The sequence below is a fragment of the Camellia sinensis genome, chromosome 6 (assembly GCF_055761805.1).
Source record: "Camellia sinensis isolate YWXY chromosome 6, ASM5576180v1, whole genome shotgun sequence".
Lineage (NCBI taxonomy): Eukaryota > Viridiplantae > Streptophyta > Magnoliopsida > Ericales > Theaceae > Camellia > Camellia sinensis.
In genome coordinates this window covers 170,972,873-170,992,321 of record NC_138966.1, presented here as the reverse complement: position 1 = coordinate 170,992,321, position 19,449 = coordinate 170,972,873, and the positions used below count along the sequence as shown (strand labels likewise).

Sequence of the window (19,449 nt, the reverse complement as noted above, 5' to 3'; positions counted from 1 at the left end):
GCTAAGGGACTATAAGCATTTGTAGCACAAAGTTTGGAAGTCCGTACGTGCTAAGGGACTATAAGCATTTGTAGCACAAAGTTTGGAAGTCTGTAGGTGCTAGGGGACTCTAAGCATTAGTAGCACAAGTCCTTAGTGTCAGGGGACTATAATGCAACGGCACCATCGAATTGAGATATCTCCCTTGTCTTGTCTTGCTTTGTTGCCACTGACAGTTTACCGCGTGGACTTGTTTGCCGAGATGTCATCACTTGTATTATAATGATGTTAGTAAGCATCCTTTGAAACTTAACAGATTTGGAAGATGGACTTGGTTCATCCCTTGACTTGCACTAATTATGTTATGTATTGTTTGATAAAGAACTTGAATACCAATCATGCAAACCCCTTTATTACTTATACCATTCACTGTGTATCCAAACTCACCCTCTCTATATATATGTAGGTGATGAGCAGGAAGGCGGTGACGCCTACGTGTGATTTGCGAGCTTGTTTTGGGTTTTTGTCATGTCAGCCTAACTTGTGTTCACGTCGGCAGTCTTGAAAATTATGCTTCTCGGCTTATAATACTTGTAATTTACATATGTCGGCTGGAGAAGCCTTTTGATCAGGATGTAATATGTATTTTGTACTTCATTGTATTTGTATTTAAGTTGTAAAATTATGTAAAGTTGTATGTCATTCCATGTAACTTACGCACTGCTCTTATGGACCACTTGTATATTTCAATTATTGCTTCCGCACTTGTGAGCCCCATATATATTTATACTCTGATTGTGTGTGGATTTTGAAGGTTGGCCTTCGGTAATCCCGGATTACTGGCCATCACGGCACCAAACTACTAGGGCCAGTTTGGGGTCGTGACAGATTGGCCTAGGTTCTTCTTCCTCATTTTAATTTATCTTCTACTCTTGTTCTTGATCATGTTCTTGATCTTGACTAGTAATAGCATCAAAAGATATTTTCTTATTACTAGTCTCTTGTTCAATCTTATTCGGAAACACATGTTCAAAGAAAGATGCCTTCTGAGATTCAATAATAGTATTTACATGCATTTCAGAATGTTCTGATTTATGAATTAAAAATCGATATGCACTACTATTCATGGCATAACCAATGAAAATGCAATCAACTATTTTAGGACCTATCTTAGCATTTTTAGGACTGAGAATAGCCACTTTAGCCAAACACCCCCACACTTTTAAGTATTTTTAGGATGGTACTCTCCCATACCACAATTCATAAGGTGTTTGATTTACTTTCTTTTGGGGTACTTTATTAAGTATATAATTAGCAGAAAGTATTGTTTTTCCCCACAAGTTCTGAGGTAATTCAGAATTGATTAACATGGCATTCATCATTTCTTTTAAAGTCCTATTTTTCCTTTTAGCAATTCTATTTTGCTGACGTGAGTAAGAAGCGATGGTTTGATGAATTATTCCATGTTCTTTACAAAATTCATCAAAAGGTGATTCATATTCACCACCTCTATCACTTCTAAGTTTCTTAATTTTTTTACTGAGTTGATTTTCAACTTCATTCTTATATTGAATGAAAATTTCCAAAGCTTCATCATTTATTCGAATTAAATAAACATAACTATATTTAGTATAGTCATCTATAAAAGTGATAAAATACTTTTTCCCACCTCTAGTTTGAATTGATTTAAAATCACAAATGTCACTATGAATTAATTCAAGTGGTTTTGTACTTCTTTCAATTGAATGAAAATGAGTTTTGGATAATTTTGCCTCAACGCAAATTTCACATTTATGATTTAAATGAATGTCAAATTTAGGTAAACATTCCATATTAATTAATATACGCAAAGATCCATAATTAACATGTCCAAGTCTACCATGCCATAAATTTAAAGACTCAAGCAAGTAAGAAGAAGATGTTATATTATTAATAACAGAGGGTACAACAGTCATTACATTCATTTTGAAAAAGGCCATCAGACATGTAACATTTTCCTACATACATCTCGTTTTTGGTAAGTTCAAACTTGTCACTTTCAAAAACTAGCCTAAACCCATTTTTACTCAACAAAGATTCGGAAACAAGATTCTTGCAAATGTCCGGTACATGTAGCACATTGTTGAGAGTGAGTTCCTTTCCAGATGTCCTCTTCAAAATAATCTTTCTTTGTCCTTCAATTTTAGAAGTTGGGGAGTTACCCATAAAAAGTTGTTCACCGTTGTCCACTATAGAATAAGATGTGAACATCTTTTTGTCGGCATAGATATGGCGAGTAGCTGTCATGACCCAAACCCGCCCCTATGGGTTTAGCACCGTAACCGGCCAGTAATCCGAGATTACCGAAAGCCTGCTTAACAGTAATACAGTAGAACAGAGTACAGGGGCCTGGCGGAAGCCAATACAGTAAATAAACAATGTCCAATGAGCTGTGACAGTCTATATGCCAAAATGACTTTTCATGCATACATATATATATATGCACACAGTGCAGAACAGTATATATAACATTTATAATCATTCAGATCAGGGACCTAATCCTTATTAAACAGTACAGTAACAGTCTATACAGTCTACACAGTTAATAAAACAGTTACAAAGGCAGACGGGGGAAATTAAAGCACCTCTAAGCCATAGCTTGATAGACTCAAAACCTCGCAGTGAGGCACAGTGGTTGGCTTGACAAAACTGGAGCTTACCCCGACACTTCTAGCCGCGGTCTGGTGCCTGTACACCTACATATATATATGAGCAGTGAGCTAAAGCCCAGTGAATAACATAATGCATAAAGAGGTTTAGAATAAATGTCCTTACAGTAATGAAAACAGTTCATTAAATCAGTATTTCAGTTGTTCAGTCAGTACAGTCATATGTGGTACATCCATTAGCATAACAGTACAGTAAACAGTAGGTCTTGAAAGACCGAACAGTCAATGATGGCCATCAATCAGTAAACAGTAATGGTTCTAACAAGGGAATCGACAGAGATCTCTGTAACAGTAACAGTCAGTAACAGTAGTTGCTAAGGATGCCACAATACAGTTCAGAATAGAGGACATACATTCATTCTACTAACAGTATCAATTCAGAAACAGTACAGTTCAATTGTTCAGAAGATAATCATTTTTGAACATATCTTTACACAGTTGTTACTCACAGAGTTCTGGGCTACAGTTAGGCTAGAGCGCATCCCCAGTCGCCAACCCTACACAGTTTACAGATTGAACACACACTAAGTTATACAGTTAGGAAAGATAATAACTTAATCCCCATCTTGACTCGATGTGGTTCTACATCTATATCCTCATTAAGATGCCTTAAACTAGGCATAAGAATGCCTAGGATGAAATGAGGATGCAAAGATGCACTTTAAAAGCATTTTCAGAATTTTCAGAAAACAGGGTTCCAGCTCGAGCGTCGATTACTCCGCTCGAGCGGAAATGCAGACAAAGGTTTCCGCCCGAGCGCAGACTTAGACGCTCGAGCGTACTGCAAAACAGTCAAAAGTCCTGGATAGGTGAAAATCACGCTTGATTGGGCGCTCGACATCCGCTCGAGCGTAAGACACAAGGTCCCGCTCGAGCGTCAATTACCTCGCTTGAGCGGACATCAAAACAGTGCAAAATACTGGGAGCACGAATTTCATGCTCGAGCGCCAATTATCCCGCTCAAGCGTGAGTTCAAAATCTGGAATTCCCAGATTTGAACCTCAAGCTCAAATTCAACTTTCAAAGCATTAAATTCAATTCCTTCGGGCCCATTTCCTGGAAAACACTTCAAAACTCATAGTTTAACATGATTCAAAGCTCAATTTGTAAAATCAAGGCCCAAAGGTGAGGGAATTAAACCCAGTTTCAAACCAATTTTCATGAACAAGATGAACATGCAACATGCATGAAGTTAAACAACTTACAAGCCTTAAATACATGCTCTATTGAGCTAATATCTTTAAAGACAAGATGAATTCATGGACTTAACATAAATATGAGCATGCATGTGACAATTTTCCATGGAATCAACTCAAAATTCAATAATATAGGCATGCATGCAACAATTGAGCTCTAATTCAACACTATTGAACCAATTCAAGCCTTAGATCACTAAAGACCCATTAATCATGCAAGAATCAACTTAAAGACACAATTAAGAGGTTGAATTCCTTATCTAGGTCTTCAATTACCAGTGTAGAAGTTCAATTAGGCAAATCTCCTACAATTTCTTCAAGTCTCCAAGCAAAACACAAGAAGAAATTCAATTCCTCTCCCTCTCTCTCTCTTGGTCGGCTAAGGCAAGGGAAATGAGCTGATGAAATGTTTGCCTAAGTGTATAATAAGGCTCAAATATAGTTCATGAAGTGGCCCACTCACAATGGCAAAGTTGTAGATAAGCCTAACTTTTTAATTAGCTAAACTTAATCTAGTTTAATCATACTAAATCAGATTTTAGATAAATATGCCATAAAATCACATAAATTCTAACGATCATAAAACACAAATCGATCTCCGGTTCGGCCGCCGATAAGGCTTCAATTTGGCAATTTAAACATAAAACATGAACAGATAATGCATTTAAACAGATACAGTCAATCAATCAGTTTCAGATTTCAGTCAGTCAGTTCAGTATTTCAATCAGTTCAATTACTTTTCATAATCAGTCTCAGTTTAGCAGTAATCGGTAATTTATCGGTAGACAGTGGTGAGGGTTGTTACAGTAGCACCAGTGTCCACCCACCATTCTTTAGGATTTTTGACAAGATTTGCCTCGGAAACTACTGCAAAAAGTTTATGTCATCAACACCATTGGAAATTTTGTCTACTTCATCATATTGGCTTGAGTAGGTTTCTTATAGGGGTGGACGCGGGTCGGTTGCGGCCACGGAACCTCCAATCCGCCATTCGTCTACCAGATTGACGGATTGGAGAAAATCAATCTGTATCCGTCCGCCAATCCGGCGGATGTGGATTGAGCGGATTGGCGGATGGATGCAAATTGGTTTGGCAGTTTAAAATTTTATAAATTTTCAACACAATTCAACTTGTGCACTTCCTCAACAAAAAAAAATGGTATTATAGTTAATGACTTAAAAAAATATTATAATCACTGCATGCCTCATCCAGAGTAAGAAAGTTTGAAACTTTAGAATATCACAATCACTGCATGCCTCATCCACATACTACAATCACAGCATGTCTCATCCACATAAAGTATTACAATCTGTGGTTCTTAAAATATAAAAGTAATTCAAACCACAAAAACCATGAACAGAGCAGTAGTAGAGATTGTATGTCTCTGTATTGTTACATCTATATCTGTTTTTGAAAACAAAAACCAACCAGCATATATCATATTTTCTATTTATTATTTTTAGAGATAGATTTAAAAACTAAAAAATATAGATAAATAATACGTTTATTTTTTTTAATTCAAAAGAGATATTCAAGTTGAAAACTTTTTTTCAACAAAATATTTAAACTCTTTTTTAATTGAAAACACAAATAGAATATTTAAACAAACTGAAAACACAAAGTCTTATAAATTACTAGGGTGTTCGCGGTTTGGTGGTTCGGTTGCGGCCAAAGGAATTTCAAATCCGCCATCCGTCTGCTAGATTGGTGGATTGGAGAAAATCAATCCGCAACCATCCGCTCGTCATCACGCATCCGTCCAAAATGTGGTGGATCGGTTCGGTTCGGTCGGTTTTAGCAGATCGATATATCCGCTGCTCACCCTTAGTTTCTTAGTTGTTTTTCTTTTGCTTTTGCCTTTGCTACAATAATCTTTGGCCCAATGTTCCTCTTTGTCACAAATGTAACGTTTGCCATTAAACTTGTACTTTTAGTTTTCCTCCTTTAGAGCCTTGTGATGAACTTTCTCCAGAAAATTTCTGTTTCTTTTTGGAGCATGTTTCACCACATTTGCCTTAGACTCTATTGGATGCTTACCAGCCCGTTTTTCAGAATTGCGATTGTCCTCTTCAATCCTCAAACGCACAATCAATTCTTTTAAAGACATTTCTTTGCGTTTGTGTTTAAGGTAGTTCTAGAATTCCTTCCAAGCTTATGGTAATTTCTTAATTAAGGCTACAACTTAGAAGGATTCACTGAGAGATATGTCTTTTGCATGAATGTCATGCAGAATGAGTTGGAGATCTTGAACTTGGTTGATCACAGTCTTAGAATCAACCATCACAAAGTCCAGGAATTTGCCAACCACAAATTTCTTTGAGTCAGCATCTTCTGTTTTGTATTTTTTCTCCAAAGGCTCCCAAAGTTCCTTTGTTGTCTTGATAGGACTGTAGACGCTGTATAATGTGTTGTCAAGTCCGTTTAAGATGTAGTTCCGGCAAAGAAAATTAGCATGTTTCCAGGCATCAACTGCAACAATCACTTGCCAGTTAGTTTCATTCTCTTTCAAAATAAGAGCATCCTCACGGAGAAAACGAACCAGGTTGAGAGTTGTAAGATAGAACATCATTTTTTGTTACAATATTTTAAAATCAGTTCCTGAGAACTTCTCTAGCTTCTCGCCGTGATTGACTGGCACAGTCATAATAGGAGGAAGGGTTGGAGTAATTGCAGCCACCACACTAGTACTTGTTTAAGTATTAGTTTGAGCAGTTTCAATAGCCATGAATTCTAAATTATAAAAAAAAGTTATAATTAGAATTATATATTATACAAAAAATTAAAAGCAAAATCACAGAATTAAATTCTGTAAAATAAAAGAAACAAGAATTGTAACTTCGATTTTCTATTAATTTGGAAATAAAATAAAATTTTATTTAACCAAATTAATTCCACGTAGAAAAATAAATTTTTGTAACATTTCAATAATTAAAATACTGAAACAAAATTTTAATTAACGAACACTTAGAAATAATTTCAGAAAATCAAAATTAATTTCTGCCAAATTTTCACAAATAAATATTCTGAATTGTTAATGACACCACTATATTACTACTAATGTCAAAGAAAATAGACAGTATATTAATACTATCTATCAAACAGTATATTATTACTATTTGTTTTTCTAACCAAAATATTATTTTGTAAAATCACAGAAATGGCGTCTATCTTTCAGGATACAATGATCTTCACAAATTGTAGTAGCACTTCAAACAATTTGTACGACGAACAAAAACCTTGTGTTCTATACTGTCTTTAATTTTTTCCTAAAAACTAATATGAAGAGTATTTATGCAAAAGAGCAAAAATAGACAGCAAAATAAAACTTTCAGATTATTTCCGGATGTCCAAACTGTTGGAATAATGCTGGTATTTATAGGCAAAAGAATCTGCCCGAATAGGTTCAACCGAACAGGTACAAATTTTGAATGAACAAATGCAGTCCAAAATTCAACAGATCTGTCCGAACTGTGCAGTTTCTATCTGTGTACCTGTTCGGTTATGAGCAGATTTTAACAGTTAACCTGTTGGAAATTTCGAACTGAAGGATATAAAAATGAACAAAAAATTAATTCAATTTTTGGCACAAAATTTGAATTTGATTTCATTAAAAATTCAAATAAATTTTGTCAAAAAAATTAATATTAGAATCGACCCGACCCACAACCGCGCCCGGCTGGTCGGACGGCGCGTATGTTGTGGTTTAGGCTAAGGTTCACTTTGTTCATAACTTTTCTCTTCAACAAACTTGGGATGCCCCTTGGGGCACAACCCAAGTTAGTACACTAAGAGCTTATATACTCACAAAAACTCTATTATAGTTTCAACGTAGGATAATACATTTCAAGAAAATCTACATTTAATTCTTTAAATGTCCATTACACGAATCCGAAAACAACGTCAAGTTCCTATTTACTCATAAATGGTTTTGACGAACCGTCTTCACCGTGTGACTTGCTATGCGATAAGGAACACGTCACCTCTTTAGACCTATCTCAAAAGACGTGTGGACTCCACTTAATTTTGGGCTCAAAGTTAGTCCAAAATAAATCTATAAAAACTAAATTTTCCAACATATAGTTATACACCTCTAGTCAATAGACTAATATCAGAAATATGATCTTGCATATGCATATTAAATCTCGAGTGACACTTGTAAATATATATATATATATATATACTATATTAATATCCATTTGTGTGATTCTATTAACTTAACAATCTATTTTAAAAAATATTTATGCCTATCCATCATAAAAGTCTGTGAAAACATATATTCCCAACATTATTACCACCACCCTTTCTATTTTTGCTAGCTGCGTGGATCTTGGCAATCAGAAATAATTTGAAGTAATCAATGATTATAACTTAATGATGGATTCACAAAATCCACACACATACGCATTTGATGATTTAAATGTATCTCTTTAAGGATAAGACAAGTTTGGTGGTTGTTACGGTGGAAAATGCTGTATAAATAAAAAAAAATATATAAATTTTTGTTATAAATTGATGTGGCATGGAGTGATACAACTTTAAAATGTGAAATAAGACCTAACTCATTAATATTCTAGGTGACACATCAATTTATAAAGAAAATTTGTTTGTATAACACTACCCTATTGCGTTAGAGTGACTTGATATCTTTTTAACGAAAACGAGATATTTGTACCTATAAGTCAAGTTTGGTAATTGTTGCACTAGAATGACTTGATATCTCTTTAAAAAAAAGTGAGATGCTCGTGTCTCATTTTTTAAAAGATAATTTTAGAGTGAATTATATTAATAGTTCTTATAGTCTGAGGCTTGTATTACTTTGTTCTTTAACTTTTCAATTGTGACATATTTGACCTTAAATTTCGAATCTTATTTCAAATAAGGACAATTTGAGTTGAGCTTTTTAGTTTTTATTTTTTATTTTTGTGAGATATAAAATGAAATGATTATGATTTGAATGTAATATTTTATCTTATTGATTTTTATTCTATTTTGTCTTTTTATAACTATTTTAACCTGATAACCCCATGCTAAACGATGATTTATTTAGATCATCTCAAACACCCCATTAATATAATTTATAATGAAAATTACTTAAAAAAAATAAAACTAAAGACTTTCCAAAGAGCCACTAAGGTCTTGTTTGGCAACTCAATATTTTAGTGTAAAATTTAAAAAGTCACTAAAAAAATTAAAAGTTAACAACATATACAAAAAAGTCAAACATTTAATTTCTCTCTAATTTTTGTACGTCTTTTGGTAAAAAATCAAAAAATTATTCTAAATATATAATTTTTTTTACTTTATATTTAGCTAAAAAATTAAAAAAATACTAAAATAAGTTATTCCCAAACGAGACATAAAAATTCATTTGATAAGTGAACTGATTTTTTAATTATTTTATTATGAGATTAAAATTTTCGTTTGAGTTGAATTTTTAAATTTTTTTTAAAAAATAATTATTATTTAAATATAATATTTTATTTTATTAATCTTTAATATAGTTTATTTTTTTATTACAATTTTAACCCCTACCCTTATTTTAGTTCTCTGCCAAAAGATGGCTAAAAGCAAGGCAAAATACAAACAAAACGCTATGGTTTTGTTTGGTTTGTATTTGATAAACATGTTTTGAGATAAAAAGTACGAAAATTTGTTTGGTTTGATTTTTTTTTAAAAGATGTTTTTAAAAATTATTTTAAAAGTGATTGATTTGATGTGTATGAAAGAGAAATTTATTTGGAAAATTTATAAACCAAATTAGTTTTGAAAAAAAAAATTTAAAAATTTATTTAATTTAATTACTTTTAAAAATTTATTTGTAAATTTTTTTTTTTATAAATTTTTTAAAAAACACCAACCAAACGAGGCTTATATGTCCAAGACCCAAGTGTGAAAGTGACAGCCGCAGCCAAATTGGCAAGTCATCATTTCATAGGACCCAGCCTTTTTTTGAACTATTTACTCTTTTTCGGAAACGTTTCTATCTCTGTCATCTTTCTTTTTCTCGGGAAAATCCCTCCGAGAAAGTGTCTTGTGGGTCTGGTATGCTGCAAGAAAAGGAAAAGATGTCCGAAGTTGATGGTCATCCCCGGCAAGAAAAAAGCAGGAAGAGGTCCATAGACCAGTCATCTTCAGTCATCGATATCAAGATCAAGGGCCAGGTGCGTGTTTATTTCTTTTTCTCTTCTTCTCTATCTTGTTTCTTTCTTCAACTCTCTCTTACTCTTTCTTGTTCTTCTTCTTCTTCTTTTTATTATTTTAAATTATTAAAATCATTAACTTTTCCGTGTGAAATTATTTTTGAAAAGTTTATTTGATTTGTAAATTCTCCATAATTGTACTTGAATCGTGTCGTACATGTATTTATGTTGATTATTTTGGATGTTTAATAATAATAAAAAAAAAGATTAAATCCATTTTTTGGGTGTGATATAGCCAAATTTTCTTTTGTGCTCATGCCATGGTGGTGTGTCGGAATATAAACTATTGAATAATTTTTGTTGGGTCTAGCGTTCGTTTGGGTAGAACTGTTTTACATTACTTGGCTTTTTTTTGGCATTATGACTATTTTAACTCGTTAAATTTTTTTTGATATTTTTATTTATAATTTTATGAAAAAAATAAAATAATTATAATTTAAATGTTATATTTTATCTTATTATTATTTTTTTATTTATATTGTTTTTTAAGGGTCCGTTTGGGAAGAGCTTTTCTATGCCTTTTTTTTTTTTTTTTTTTTTTTTTTTTTTTTTTTTTTTTTTTGACTATTTTAGTCACAAAAGACAAAATAGGTTATTTTAGTCATAAAAAACAAAACATCACATCCAACCCATAACCATTACACTCTTCTCTCACAAAAAAAATTAAAAAAGCCAAAGAATCAAAAAAACCCTTCTCAAACCAAACTTTTTAGCCCAGACTAAAATAGTCAAAAAAAGTCAAAAAGTCAACCCACCTTCCAAACGGAGGCTAAGTTAGTTAAATTATTCTCACCCAATTTTCCAAAGGAGAGTCATTTGGAAATTGGGTATCGTGAAATCAAGCAATAAATTAATTAAATCATAATTAGATACGAGTGTTATGTTTATTAATTTTAACTAAGACTATATAAACTTTAGGAAGAAAAATCTTTTGAATTGATTTGAATCCTAATCAAATCTATGTCCATAATCATTTATTTATGCAATGCTCAAAGGAGTTTGGTAAGGGTGGGATTGTGGTGTCCCATCCCCCACCCCATTTCTTGTTGAGGTGGGGATGGGTTTGTTGGATACACGAGCAAAATCATTTGGTGTGAACGTTGTCACAGCTTTTTTTTCTTCTTTCAAAAATGGCCTTCAATTATCATATCTAATAATTGCTAAAGGGTTATATCATTCGTCAAACTACTTAAAATTGTTAAATGGTTTTCATCTAATCATATACCTCAATCATCAAACCATTAAAAAAAAATAAAAAATCACGTGCAACGTTGCATACACATTGCGATGCACCTGCCGCTGGTAAAATACATACATACAAACGGTATTTATTAATATAATCGGGTGCGGTTTTGGGTGCGGGTGGATAGTGGCGGATCTAGGAATTTGATTTAGGAGGGGCACTTTTTAACCCTCATAATGGGAACGAAATAAATCAAATACTACAAATTGTATCAAACTATTTCTCATATAAGTTGAACCCAAGATCTCATACTACTAGGCTAAATGCCCTAGTTAAAATTCATATAAAAAAATTTAACAGAACGATGTGTCAATGGCATTTGTGAAATTATAAGGATAATAATAAATGTTTTGACTGAAAATGAAGGAATCACAAAATCTCAGCTCATTATGTATATAATTTTTGTACAAGCATTATATTTGTATATTATTGCTCTCTTTTTAAAACATCATATAAGGGGTTCTTTTAGAAAAATAAAAACTATTAGGTACCATAAAATAATTTAGAAGAGACACTAATATAATTTTACAAGAGATATATTAGACCATCTCCAACGATTAAGCAAAACCATCACTAAATTTGAATTTGGTGAAAAAAAATAACTTTTTTGGGTCCAACAGTTTCATCAAACTGATATCAAAATGAAAACCGCCAAAAAATTTCACCAAACTAAGGAACTGGGCAGATTTCATCAAAACACTGTGCGTTTGCGTTGGAGGTGGGTCTCACCGGACAACCGGCCGGATGTCCCACTAGTTGCCCCACCGGTCGTCCCATAGGACGTCCCACCGCCACCGGTTGTCCCTTGCATGGTCCAACCCATTTCTTACACTGATACATATAAAGTGGGTTTCTAGTAAAATGGTAGCTCTGGTACACAGCTTTGGAGAAACCCATTTCTCTCTCGACAAATAGAGACTACTTCCTCCTTGAGTTTAGAGGCAACAACCCATCCCTATTTGCTTGCTAAGTTCAGTTGAGAGTGGTGGTTTTGCTTTTAAAAGATTGGGCTAGTGAGAAAAGTGAAAAAGCTAGGGCTTTTTTTGGAGGAATGTGGGTGAAAAAAGATGTGGGGTTTGTGCCAAAATGAAGGTTTTGTGGGTTTTGATCACTGGGGTTTTAAGGAAAGAGAGTGAAAAATGGTGCTTTTATAGAAGGATTAAACCGATCCATTTCTTACATTGATACATATAAAGTGGGTCTCTAGTAACGGTAGCTCTTGGAAACAGTTTTTAGAGAAACCCATTTCATCATTTCATCTGCTGGGAAATAATGATGGTCACAGAGGGAGAGAGAGAGAGAGAGAGAGAGAGAGAGAGACGAGTAAAGCTGGGTATCTGCTAAAATGGACTAATGGAAGTGGTCACACGCAGAGAGAGAGAGAGAGCTCAGGCCTGTGAGTGATACAGAATGGGAGTTTTCTAATGTGAGTGACACAGGACTTGGAGGTGCAGCCAATGTAAAGAGCGATCTGCAATGTGATGGTGGCAGTGGCCCTGTAGAAAGAAGACGGAAAAAAGAAATGGGAAACAAAATTGGAAACAAAAATGGAGGCGAGGAAAAAAAAAATCAGTGGCGTAACGGGTCGACCAGCCAGTCATCCCACCGGACGTCCCCAGGCATTTGATGCAAGCAACAGTGTTTACCGTTGGACCAACTCGTATCAAATTGAGGAAATAGCCTTTTTTTTTCTTAGATTTGATGAAAAAAATAGTTCACCATTGGAGATGCTCTTAGAGATACTTTCTGTATTCATGGGTCCCTTAGGCCTTCATTGGTTCCGCCCTTGCGGGTGGGAAAAACAGCCCAGGCAAAGCAAATGCCTTGCCCTCCTTGTTTTCTTTTCAGGTCAGGAAAATCCACATGGGATGGGCAAGGGAACGGGGTCAGGGCCAAGCTGGGGCAAATTTTCATCTATAATCAAGAGTATTTTGGATAAAACCAGCAACCATATTTTGCAAGAGACTAACCTAGCTACCACACGGGGTCACAAATATTATAAAATATTCAAATTTGGCTAATTAAAATATCTGTCTAAATAAGTGACTCTCACGAGCATTGACCATGGTTCAAAGTCGCGGTATCATTGAGGTGCGAAGTTCAGAGTTAATTTAGTTGGGATGTCAAGTATCATAGGCCATAGGATAAATAGAAAACGGGATAACAATAGTCACACTACTTTCTGTCTGGTGATAAAAAATTCATTTATTTAATAACACATTTAACTCCAGAAGACTTTTGTGCAAGGAGTCAAGTTAAAATATCGAAGTTTCCTCAACCACTTTAACATGTTTGCATTATAATGCTTAATTATTCGTATCATCTTTTTCAAAATATGTGTTGTTTACTGCTATACCACAACAATGAATCATATACTTTATATGCAAAGAATTGTTTATAGATGTCCTGATTTCAGTGTCCCCCCCCCCCCCCCCCCCAATGAAAATAAAAATAAATAAATAAAATATATTTTTTTCAATCCATGATCTTTCTCTTAGAAAAATGATTTGCAAGCTGAAATTCAATCCAATCAGACAGACGTGTTTGGCTACGACACTGCTCAATTTAAGTTGAACAAGTCTGTCAAAGCTTGGATTCAGGCTTTTAAATCACTGCTCTACCGAATGTTTTTAGACTGCCTTTAGATTGGCTTCAGATTCACTCCTCAAATGTGCTGTAATACTCTATTTTCTCATCTCCTTTGCCCTTCCCTTTGGTATTTATGTTTTCATTTGTCCACATGATTGTAGGATGGCGTAGAGGTGTTTTTCAGGATCCAAACTAACACCATGCTGCTGAAGGTCTTTCGGGCTTACTGCCAAAAGCGAAACTTGGCATACAAGACTGTGGAGTTCCTTTATGAAGGCGATCGCTTTCCTGTAAAACGAACTCCCCATGATGTAAAACACATCTCTCTCTCTCTCTCTCTCTCGTGCGCGTGCACGTGCACGGGCGTGCACACGCGCACACATTCGCTCCTGCACGTGCATATCCCAAAACACAGACTAGTACAATGTACTGGTTTTACTATCCTATTGTTAGTGTTTCATGTGAATACCCTATTCGGCTTTAAAAATTAGTCACTCAATATTTAGTTCCCACTACTATAAGAGTGAAAATGGAATGGCACTGTGCAGTGCATCCGTGGAGAATAAACTAATTTGGACATTATTTAGTTATCCATCTGTTGATAATTCTGTTTTACACTAATATAATCTAAGTGCTTATATTCTTAAGCTGAACTACTGCTGCTGTTCTGTTCCTATATTGCGCATATTGTATATGATTTTCCTGTCCATTCTCTCAAAAGTTCATAATGGTGATGGGTAGCCCTGTGTCAACCTATATATAACCCTCCCAACCTAAAACCAAGGGCAAGACTTGACTACTAAATCCTTACAGTCACCAGCTAAACTAATTGGCATCTTAGGGTTTCTTTACTTTATATGTCTATCTACCACTTTGCCACATTAGAAACAACTTGTATACCACAAAACTAGACACACTTATGTAAATGTTGATATTTGGTTTTGTTGAATATCTTGATAGACATTGTTCGACTTTTCCTAACAGCTTAAGCTTTCAGGACAATTGGTGACTTCACATAGTATAAAAACTCAGGTTGGGGGAGGTTTGTGGGTTCAAGGCTCTCCATTTGCATTCTTTCTTCTCTTTATATGACTACAACATATGAGGGTAAAAGTGAAACTTTTGTCGCCAAAAACATTAGGAGACCATTTTTAGGACACTTTTCAATATTGCAGAAGTTGACCTAGCTTGACCCTAGATTAGTTTACATGTTGAACTTTAGTGTAAAATGGGCAAAAATGACCAAGGTAAACGTTGGCCACTTTTGAGACACAAATTGTTTTTATCATATTTCTAAAAAAGTCCTTGAAACCCGTGCTTATCAATTTTTGAACTTGATCTTCATTCATTATACATCTTATTAAAAATTACGACACTGAATTTTTGGCACAATAATCCATGCACACACTTGCTTGACATATTCACCCTCGGCAATTTGTGTAATGGTGCCACAAGGTATGAAGATCATAGCAAGGAGTTCCATGGAGCTATCAGATCAAGAGTGTATAAGGAGCTTAGAGCCATGAAAGTGAGAAGATTCGAGAAAAACTGCAAGATGGGGGGGGGGGGGGGGGGGGGTTTCTTTCGTTTTGAATCTTATAAACTTTTTTATTGATTCTGGATTTGTTTTTGTTTGGGTGTGACCGTGGTTTTTACTTTTTCTCTTGTGCACAAGGAAGGTTTTCCATGTAAATGGTTGTCTGCCTACCTACTATATCATTGCTATTTATGTCGTGGTTGCCATTGATTTGGCATAATTTGAAATTGGTACTTGTTGGTTATTCACTGAATGTTGAATATAACTCGTAGTAGTTAAAATTTCTTCTAAGAGTTTGGCCTATTAACAATCTCTAGGCACAAACTACCTGTCTCCGCAATTTCATAAAATTTAGTTGACTTCAAGGCGACATGTTATTAATGGCAGTTCTTATCTCATTTTGACTGTGGAAAGAAAGAAAAAAGAAGAAGAAAGTAGATAAAGTTTGTTTTATGTCATGCTTGTAGCCTTGTTTGGATTAACTCTTGATTTGATTGAGCAGCTTAACATGAGGGATGGTGATCAAATTGATGCCATGATGCACCAAGATGGAGGTGGGCTGTAAGGCAAATGACTGGGTCCCAGAAGGAATCTACATAGCAATTTAAAACAAAAATAAAACCCTTGCAGATATATAATTTATTGGATCTGTGTAATGCAAAGGCGAAAGAAAAAGCATGGAAAGATTGTAATGTTAGCTTCCATTTAAACTATTAACTTTTCTATTTGGTGGTGTTTCTTTCTGGTTGATATGAATATGATACAAACTCTGGATATTGTTCTTCACATGTCTTCTATTTACTTTTTTTTGTTTGGTTCATGTTAGAATTCATTTGATCATTGCATGGTAGAGAATCTATTTGTTTAAGTAAGAATTAGAAATTGGATCAGGAAAAAAAGAAGAAGCAAGCACTAGAAAAGTGGTATTCTCTCTGTTAAACAAAAAAGTTTAACCGTGGTTTTTACTTTTTCTCTTGTGCACAAGGAATCTTATAAACTTTTTTATTGATTGTGGATTTGTTTTTTGTTGGGTGTGACCGTAGTTTTTACTTTTTCTCTTGTGCACAAGGAAGGTTTTCCATGTAAATGGTTGTCTGCCTACCTACTATATCATTGCTATTTATGTCGTGGTTGCCATTGATTTGGCATAATTTGAAATTGGTACTTGTTGGTTATTCACTGAATGTTGAATATAACTCGTAGTAGTTAAAATTTCTTCTAAGAGTTTGGCCTATTAACAGTCTCTAGGCACAAACTACCTGTCTCTGCAATTTCATAAAATTTAGTTGACTTCAAGGTGACATGTTATTAATGGCAGTTCTTATCTCATTTTGACTGTGGAAAGAAAGAAAAAAGAAGAAGAAAGTAGATAAAGTTTGTTTTATGTCATGCTTGTAGCCTTGTTTGGATTAACTCTTGATTTGATTGAGCAGCTTAACATGAGGGATGGTGATCAAATTGATGCCATGACGCACCAAGATGGAGGTGGGCTGTAAGGCAAATGACTGGGTCCCAGAAGGAATCTACATAGCAATTTAAAACAAAAATAAAACCCTTGCAGATATATAATTTATTGGATCTGTGTAACGCAAAGGCGAAAGAAAAAGCATGGAAAGATTGTAATGTTAGCTTCCAATTAAACTATTAACTTTTCTATTTGGTGGTGTTCCTTTCTGGTTGATATGAATATGATACAAACTCTGGATATTGTTCTTCACATGTCTTCTATTTACTTTTTTTTGTTTGGTTCATGTTAGAATTCATTTGATCATTGCATGGTAGAGAATCTATTTGTTTAAGTAAGAATTAGAAATTGGATCAGGAAAAAAAGAAGAAGCAAGCACTAGAAAAGTGGTATTCTCTCTGTTAAATCATTTCTGCAATTTCATTGAATAACATGATTCCAATTTTGTAAATATATGTTCTTGAATTTGTGCTTTTTATAAGCTATATCAAGAACTATTTGAAATGTTTTCAATTCCATGGCTTTCTTGTGGAAGCATGGGTGAAATATTTTCATATTTTGCTCAAGCTTTATGTTTTCATTTCATTGATTTAATGGGATAACGATCATTGATTTTGGGAGCGAATATGCTTGTATGTCTACAATATATCTACTCAATTGTGAAATTTGGTTATTTTTTCTCTGCAATAATTTTGTTGTAATTTTCATTATAACAACATAAGTATGCACTAACAACAACGATTTCCTCTCGTAAGGCAACGCTCTACAGCCGGTTGCGGTCCAAGTTATGGACAAAGGGGGAGACCTCTATGAATTTCATTGATGTTCATGACATTTTTCTTGATTGTGACCGTGACTCTGTAAGTTCTGATGACTTTCATTAACTGTCCATGGTTATGCTTATTCGTCTAGTTTACCTTATTGTTGGAATTGATTTGGAAGTTGGAACTATTTGTCAGATAATATACCTTGGGAAGCCTGACGGCCCTACTTGCCACACGGGGGCAGAAACTTGCTATTATACTTCAGTTTTTGATCTGTTGGAAAATCCACAGGTTCATTTCTTTTCTCTGATATGACTTCATTTGCCAGCATTTTGTTATTTCAAGCTATTTGTATCTTCTTTTGTTTTTTTGGGAATAAAATTTGATATTGGTTTGTTATAGTAGGTTGAGGGAAGCAAGATGGCTTTGACAACATTGTACTCGTTAGAATCAACAATCTCCCAACGGAAAGCAGAACTGTCAGGACCACAAAATGAGAAACCCTCGTGGTCAAAACGACTATCGCTTGATGACAAGTTGTTGTGCTCGAAAATCCGGTATCGTGAGTGCTATGTTGGATTTGTTGTTAGATATGTTTTTTCTTGCTCTTTCTTTTTCGTGAGTGATGCTTGTTTCTCTACTTGTCAAGGAAATAAAATGGTTATTAAAACAAATATGGCTTCTGGATGGTTAAATGATCATAGTTTATGCTTAGTTTGTTTCAGCCGAAAACGTTTTCTAATGAAAAGCTTTTTTTCAGAAAATGTTGTGTAGAAAACATATTCCTATATTTGGTTGGGACTGTGAAACTAATGTGCTGGTGCTGCTGCTGGTGTGATGGAGGTGCTGCTGCTGGTGGGGTGGCGTTAGTAAGATTTTAATGTGGTTAACTTTTTCACTTTTCAAAAGTGAGACATTTTCCACTCAAATAACCTTATTTTCTGTTGACTGTCATTTTCCATCATACCAGAGCTAGAAAATTTGAAAAGCATTTTTTAGAAAATGTTTTCCTCTGAAACTAATGGAGGCTGTGTGTTCTTGTAAACTGACTTATGTATGGAGCAAGAGGCAGATAAGTATTTCAACCTGAGATTTACACAAATCTGAAACTTGCTTGCTTTGCAGGGAGGAGGCACACGAGTTGTGCCAAACGCTTGAGGAGAGTGAAGACAAATCAAGGACAGCCTCAGAAATGGCAGATGTTCTTTATCATGCCATGGTGCTGTTGGCACTAAGAGGTGTTAAAATGGAAAAGGTCTTGCAAGTCCTTAGACCGAGATTTTCACAATCTGGCATTGAGGAGAAGAAAAGTCGCAGACTGCAGCAATAAAGCATCAAGCTTATCACCTGTTGGGTATGCCTCTTTCAACCACCAGGTTATGGTCGATCACTAGAAACAGTTGTCCGCTGAACAGCTGATTATGCCACCAGATTTTTTGTTTTCAAGCCAATCACGGTAGTTTTAGATCAAACCTGGTTTCTTTTTTGGCACTTGTTATATGTATCAAGTGCAAAGTATATACGAGAGAATATATTTTCATCAATCTTCACTCAGAAGGAACTATGCTTCATTTTTAGTTCTGTTGCTGCAAAATTTCTTGTAACCCTTGTCCAGCCATGTAAGATTGGATGCAGTTGTAATAATTAATTTGTATAATCAATATTCATCTTCACTTGGCTAATTTGGTGCACGCTGCTTCTTGTTTTTTGCCTCCTCAAAATGGCCGCCTATCTGTGCAACTTTTCTTTCCTTTACAAAATATAAAG

At 34.6% G+C, this 19,449-nt stretch overlaps 1 protein-coding gene across 1 annotated transcript; it reads left to right on the top strand.

Annotated features, from left to right (window-relative positions):
- Positions 1-9,840: 9,840 nt before the first annotated feature.
- Positions 9,841-19,364, top strand: LOC114311168 (histidine biosynthesis bifunctional protein hisIE, chloroplastic-like). Its single transcript, XM_082875327.1, has 6 exons — positions 9,841-10,045; positions 14,078-14,227; positions 17,674-17,778; positions 17,878-17,973; positions 18,088-18,239; positions 18,808-19,364. Exons 1-6 carry the CDS (start codon positions 9,929-9,931, stop codon positions 19,010-19,012), a joined length of 825 nt encoding a protein of 274 aa, XP_082731453.1. The 5' UTR covers positions 9,841-9,928; the 3' UTR covers positions 19,013-19,364.
- Positions 19,365-19,449: the final 85 nt, after the last annotated feature.